This window comes from Bos javanicus, chromosome 23, assembly GCF_032452875.1.
Source record: "Bos javanicus breed banteng chromosome 23, ARS-OSU_banteng_1.0, whole genome shotgun sequence".
NCBI lineage: Eukaryota > Metazoa > Chordata > Mammalia > Artiodactyla > Bovidae > Bos > Bos javanicus.
Genome location: NC_083890.1, coordinates 30,136,319 through 30,143,782, shown reverse-complemented (window position 1 = coordinate 30,143,782; position 7,464 = coordinate 30,136,319). Strand labels below are relative to the sequence as shown.

The 7,464-nt window shown below is 38.5% G+C and overlaps 1 protein-coding gene across 1 annotated transcript; it reads right to left on the bottom strand.

Annotated features, from left to right (window-relative positions):
- Window positions 1-374: 374 nt before the first annotated feature.
- Window positions 375-1,572, bottom strand: LOC133235933 (olfactory receptor 10C1-like). Its single transcript, XM_061397709.1, has one exon. The coding sequence runs from the start codon at window positions 1,406-1,408 to the stop codon at window positions 458-460; it is 951 nt and encodes a 316-aa protein (XP_061253693.1). The 5' UTR covers window positions 1,409-1,572; the 3' UTR covers window positions 375-457.
- Window positions 1,573-7,464: the final 5,892 nt, after the last annotated feature.

Here is a 7,464-nt window from a genome sequence, read left to right as displayed (position 1 = left end):
ATGTCACAGAGTTACTAGGGAATTCAGAGTTTTATGGGACAGACCCTAGTGACAAGAGCAGAAGTCAGATGGGCCCTCAGGGGCTATACAATGCCTAAGAGTATAGAGTGAGAATTTGCCAAGCTTCTGAGATATAATCTGGCAATCTATACTCTAAACCTATACTTTTAACCTGAAATATTTTGGAAAACCTGTGTAATGTTGGACTCGCCTATTAAATTCTTTAATAGCCAACTTCTTTCCAGAATTTGGCAGTCAGAACTTTAGCTATGGGAAGAGAGCTGTCTCCGGAATTACAAGAATTGTTACAATCACTGTTATTAAAGAATGTTCTTGCAAAATAGTTTGACAAGAACAATATTTTTTCCTCCCTCCTTCCTTTCGTCTTTCCTCTTAGGTTGAGTATGCATCTTTTGCAAAGAGGAATTTGTATGTTCCTCTGCTATCTACCCAGGAATCAAAACTTTTTCTTGCCCAGAGTTCTCCGAAGAGCTGTCTTGACTTCCTTGTTCCGTAAGCTGTAGATGATAGGGTTGAGCATGGATGTCACCACAGTATAGAAGAGGGCCAGGAGTTTATCCACCCCTGGTGAATGGCTAGCCTTGGGCCTCAAGTAGGTGACAGATCCTGAGCCATAGAAGAGCGTTACTACCAGCAGGTGGGAAGAACAGGTGGAAAGAGCTTTTTGGCGGCCTTCAGGGGAGGGCATGATCAGCACGGCAGCTAGAATTCTGCCATAAGAAGCAATGATTAATAAAAATGGGCTGGAAATGCAAAGAGTGGCCACAACAAAGACTGCAGCCTCATTATGGGATGTATCCCCACAGGCTAGTGCCAGAATAGGGGGGAGGTCACAGAAGAAGTGGTCTATTTCACAGGGGCCACAGAAGTCCAAAGAAAAAATATAGTTGGTTTGGCCCAAGCCTACTATGCAACCCACTCCCCAAGAAATCATTGCTAAATGGACGCACACTCCACGACTCATTCGTGTTGCATAGTGAAGTGGGGAGCATATGGCCATATAGCGATCAAAAGCCATGGCTGCCAAAAGACAGCACTCACTTATAGCAAATAATGTAAAGAAAAACATCTGTGTAGCACAGCCCTCCCGAGAGATTCCTCGGGCCTCACTCACAAGGCTCTGCAGCATCTTGGGTATGACAGAGCAAGTGTATCCAATCTCCAAGAGAGACAAGTTGGCCAGGAAGAAGTACATGGGGGTATGGAGGGCTGGATTGGTCCAGATGGCAAAAGCTATGAGAACATTGCCTGTCAGTGATGCTAAGAACATAAGTAGGATGAGGGTAAATAAAAGGAAGCACTGTTCAGTGACGTCAGAGAATTTGGCAAATGCAAAGTGTTTCACAGACATGCTGTTGTCTTGCCACAAGGAACAATTGAGGTTCATGACCTGAAGAAAAGAAAAGCAAAGTCATCAGGAAGATTCTTTCAGATAGAAATATAAATCTTTATATTACTCTTAATAAGCTCCAGTGAGCCAAAGAGATAAATTTCTTACCTATAATTTAAAGTTTTAAAGTTTGGAAGTTATACTCATCCTGAAACCAGTACTATTCTATGTAACCATCCCAATTGATTTGTCCACAGTGTATCTAGTCAGCAGGCATAAAATGGGGGAAAAAAGTCAGCACAAATCTCTTTCATTCCTTCTTTTTATCAAATGAAGTTCCTCAAATACCTATTTCTTTCCTCTTCTTTGGCCACTGACTTACTTTCTTCACTCATTTACTCAACAAGTATTTATTGAGCAGAATACTTTCAAAGTATTTTGCAGTTACTGTAGGTCCTGGTTTAAAACAATGAAAAAATACCACTTCTTTCCAAAGGGAACTTATTTAGTTAAGGAAAGCAATAATTAAATGACTATTCAATAAATAATTGTTACAATGCATAGAATTAAAACACAGGTAAGTTCTGTTACTGATCAACTAAATTGGCTGTTCAAAAAGGGTTCTTGATGAAGAGAAGCCTGAGCTGAGATGTGAATGAAGAAGAGGCAACCATGTGAAGACTGTCACAGCCATTCACATCATGTCTATATTGTACTGCTGAGATAATCCCATCATTGCAACAGTTAAAAAAAAAAAAAAATCTCACCTGCCAAGCTTTCTCCATCAGATTGTTCTTTGCTAAATGAAAATTACCCTTGCTCCAAGTTAAAAATCAAATTTATTAATATAATTGATGAAAATCTATAGATCAAGGTACTGACTATTGATAGAGACTTCTGTCTCACCTTTTATCCAATGGACCGTGTGTTATAGTCACAGCAAACTACTTGCATCTTTTCGTATGTGCCTTGAATGCAAGTATTTCCTTTCCTTTGTGTTTATTTTCCCCTGGTGGAAGGGGCTGGAAATTTTCCTCCCTATTTGTCCATCTAGCGAATAATCTATTATTGAGTTTCAGCATAGCTTCATCTCCTCTCTGGAACTTTCTTCCCCAACTCCCCCTCTCCCTTGCCCTTGTACTAGTAAGTTACATGGCCCTTCCACTCCATCTTCCCACCACTGTCTAATTGATATTTGAGCATTTCAGTTCAGTTCAGTCACTCAGTCCTGTCCGACTCTGTGACACCATGAATCACAGCATGCCAGGCCTCCCTGTCCATCACCAACTCCCAGAGTTCACTCAAACTCACATCCATCGAGTCGGTGATGCCATCCAGCCATCTCATCCTCTGTCGTCCCCTTTTCCTGCCCCCAATCCCTCCCAGCATCAGGGTCTTTTCCAATGAGTCTTTGCATGAGGTGGCCAAAGTACTGGAGTTTCAGCTTTAGCATCATTCCTTCCAAAGAACACCCAAGGCTGATCTCCTTTAGAATGGACTGGTTGGGTCTCCTTGCAGTCCAAGGGACTCTCAAGAGTCTTATCCAACACCCCAGTTCAAAAGCATCAATTCTTCGGCGCTCAGCTTTCTTCACAGTCCAACTCTCACATCCATGCATGACCACAGGAAAAACCATAGCCTTGACTAGATGGACCTTTGTTGGCAAAGTAATGTCTCAGCTTTTGAATATGCTATCTAGGTTGGTCATAACTTTTCTTCCAAGGAGTAAGCATCTTTTAATTTCATGGCTGCAGTCACCATCTGCAGTGATTTTGGAGCCCCCCAAAATAAAGTCTGACACTGTTTCCACTGTTTCCCATCGATTTCCCATGAAGTGATGGGACCAGATGCCATGATCTTAGTTTTCTGAATGTTGAGCTTTAAGCCAACTTTTTCACTCTCCTCTTTCACTTTCATCAAGAGGCTTTTTAGTTCCTCTTCACTTTCTGCCATAAGGGTGGTGTCATCTGCATATCTGAGGTTATTGATATTTCTCCCAGCAATCTTGATTCCAGCTTGTGCCTCTTCCAGCCCAGCGTTTCTCATGATGTACTCTGCATATAAGCTAAATAAGCAGGGTGACAATATAAAGCCTTGACATACTCCTTTTCCTATTTGGAACCAGTCTATTGTTCCATGTCCAGTTCTAATTATTGCTTCCTGACCTGCATATAGATTTCTCAAGAGGCAGGTGAGGTGGTCTGGTATTCCCATCTCTTTCAGAATTTTCCTGTTTATTGTGATCCACACAGTCAAAGGCTTTGGCACAGTCAATAAAGCAGAAATAGATGTTTTTCTGGAACTCTCTTGCTTTTTCCATTATCTAGTGGATGTTGGAAATTTGATCTCTGGTTCCTCTGCCTTTTCTTTAAAACCAGCTTGAACATCTGAAAGTTCATTGTTCACGTATTGCTGAAGCCTGGCTTGGAGAATTTTGAGCATTACTTTACTAGCATGTGAGATGAGTGCAATTGTGCGGTAGTTTGAGCATTCTTTGGCATTGCCTTTCTTTGGGATTGGAATAAAAACTGACCTTTTCCAGTCCTGTGGCCACTGCTGAGTTTTCCAAATTTGCTGGCATATTGTGTGCAGCACTTTCACAGCATCATCTTTCAGGATTTGAAATACCTCAACTGGAATTCCATCACTTCCACTAGCTTTGTTTGTAGTGATGCTTTCTAAGGCCCACTTGACTTCACAGGATGTCTGGCTTTAGGTGAGTGATCACACCATCATGATTATATTGGTCATGAAGCTCTTGTTTGTACAGTTCTTCTGAGTATTCTTGCCACCTCTTCTTAATATCTTCTGCTTCTGTTAGGTCCATACCATTTCTGTCCTTTCTCGAGCCCATCTTAGCATGAAATGTTCCCTTGGTATCTCTAATTTTCTTGAAGAGATGTCTAGTCTTTCCCATTCTCTTGTTTCCCTCTATTTCTTTGCGTTGATCGCTGAGGAAGGCTCTCTTATCTCTTCTTGCTATTCTTTGGAACTCTGCATTCAGATGTTTATATCTTTCATTTTCTCCTTTGCTTTTCACTTCTCTTCTTTTCACAGCTATTTGTAAGGCCTCCCCAGACAGTCATTTTGCTTTTTTGCATTTCTTTTCCATGGGGATGGTCTTGATCCCTGTCTTCTGTACAATGTCATGAACCTCATTCTATAGTTCATCAGGCACTGTATCTATCAGATCTAGTCCCTTAAATCTATTTCTCACTTCCACTAGCATTTAAATTTAGTGTAAATTTGAGCATTACGCTACTCCAAGGACGATTGATTGTTCATTTCTTCCTGAAAATAGCCTCAAGAAGTTTGGGAGTGAAGAACTTTATTTATACCATTATTTCCACCAACCATAACAGTGAATAAGTTCTCATGTAATTAAAAAATTAGAATATTAAGCTTTACTCTGGCTGCATATATATTCTGTCTAGTAGCACTTACTCTATTTTCTGAAGATAATTATGATAAATTTCATTTTCTTTAAGTATCTCAAATGTGACAGCTATTTGTCTCTCAATCCAGTAGTTACTACCAATTCTTGACAAAAACATTTCTTGTTCTAAATATGGATGTACTGCAGTTTAAATTTTTTTGGAAATGTCTTCAAGCAAAATCCTAAATAATGTTTGCTATGAAAGGACAAAAGAATGAGGAGGTTTTTTCCTATTCCTCTGAACTCTTATGTTTTTGTTAGTATAAACTGAAATCTTGTTTATTCTACATTTGTTTAAAACACATCACTGTTTATTCCACATTAATGTTTGATGCCAGTATATATAAAACAAAAGTATGCATTTTGAGGTTCCAAATTATTATGAACAGACAAAATTTAACAAGTGTGTTCACAAAAGCATATGTACAAAGATGTACATTTTTACATATATACATATATCTTATACTGACAGAAACACACATTCAAATCCATGCTAAATAGCACAGTAATCAAGAGTGCTGACAGTCTACGTGGGTTAAATTCCTAGTGCAGCCATCTAACACTGTCATGGCTAACATTTCCTTAAATATCTTTTCCTCAATTTTCCCATTTTTAAAGGAAGTGATAGAAGTACCTCCCTAATGCAGTTGTTATAAGGATTAAGTGAGTTAATTCTCATAGAAGCATGTACAAAATTGGTTACGTACTTAAATTTTAGCCATAACAGAGCCTGTATACTTGCATACTCTTACAATAAATTTACCTTCATATATACTCCTTTTGCTGAATTTTATGTCACAGTCCCTAGAGTCCCTAATCATTCCTCCTGTTCATTCTCTTCATTTCCATTTCATATTTTTCTAGTCACCTGCTGTGATAGAAAGAGAAAAAGTAAAAAATATATACACAAACAGATTCTATATATAATTACATAGATTCTATATATAATTATCTGTCTATAATCTATACATATATAGATTCAAATATAAAAATGCCACGTGGATGTTGTGTCCTGGGAAAAATAGTTGTATATTCTGAATCATTTTAATCTACTAATTTGTATATCCAGTGAGGTATGCAGCAGTTCCACAAAGTTAAGGACAGAACCAAGTGGACTGATTCAAAAATTCTGTTAAATGTGAAATAAAAACTCTGCACAATTCAGGGACCCTCAGTGTATATGACTGTTGAAAAATTTGCTTACACATTGCAGTCTATTACAATGCATTTACACTTATGTTAAAGCACTTGTAAACATTTACCTTGCATTGTGGGCTTCCCTGGTGGCTCAGATGGTAAAGAATCCACTTGTAATGCAGGAGGCCTGGGTTCGATCCCTGGGTTGGGAAGATTCCCTGGAGAAGGGAACAGCCACCCACTCCAGTATTCTGGCCTGGAGAATTCCCTGGATGGAGGAGGCTGGCAGGCTAAAGTCCTTGGGGTCACAAAGAGTCCCAAAGACTTTCACATCACTCACCTTGGATTGTATCTAATTAAATTAACTAATATAATTTAATATCTATATTTCTCATGTAGCAACACAATTCAGTTCAGGTTGTGGCAAAGAAAACAAAGACAATAGTTGACTTTCATTTTTTTAAGTCTAAAAAATTTCTGAAATATCCTAACTTCTCAATAATAGACTATGCAGTTATATAGAATATTGTGGATGTAGACAAGTTGTCATTCATTTTGTCAGTTAAATAGGCAAATATGTTTCTTACACATTCTACCTTCCTGTGTCTGGGAGAAACTGAAGTTTCCTCAGTGACACCAGTGGAGGAGCCAAGGAAGAAATCCTAACCAGAAAAGAAGAATGCCTCACTCTTTAAGTAGTGACATCATAAATATTTCATTTCATAAATATTATCATCCATTGAGACTGTAGACAGCAAATATAAATACCGGTATTGGGGATGAGAGTTGGGGGATGTGGGGAATGGGAGAAACCCACTGGTAGATGGCACACAGGAGGGCTGATTGCACAAAGGCTAATACATGCTGATAGTCGTTCAATATTCTTAGACCCACAGGATGAATAAAAAGTCATCCTGTGATAAGTACTTTTTAAAACCTCATAAAGTTCAGAGACAGCTGGAAAAAATTAAGATATCCAAGATAGTGAAGGTCTGTGAGTGCTTCTAAATATTTAAACTGATAAAGAATGGTAATGTGTCTAGAAATAAATATTAAATATATATAAATAAATATATGAGTCCACTGGAGGTGAGAATATAAAGAAACATAGTCAAATTCCCTTCTCCCTCCCTGTCACTGAGACTAACATGACACCAAGTAAAATCTGATTTTTTTCATTACTCTTTCTATTGTTTTCAGAATTTACTCTCTGTTGATCTTTGTGCAGGGACCCTGAGATCCATGTAGTAGAAGTCAGCTTTATGCACACACCAAGAAAGTTTAATTTTAATCACTGCCTACAGAAAGAGAGTGAGATGCTCAAGGCAGGTGTTTGGAGTCTGCAGATAAGGAGCATCATAGGAAGTACAACAATTTGGCACATTCTTCTGTCTCTCACCTGACACATTTTCTTGATTTAGAGTTTCTGATCCATCATTTCTGTGTAAGGGAAGGATGATGAAGCCCTTCCCATCTTTTTTGCTGAGTTGTTTTGAGCTAAAATGGAAATATTATAGAGATAAACCATGAATGAAAAATA

What these genes read in the sequence shown, in the direction of transcription:
- LOC133235933 (XM_061397709.1), bottom strand. Translation starts at nt 1,408, where the DNA reads ATGAACCTCAATTGTTCCTTGTGGCAAGACAACAGCATGTCTGTGAAA.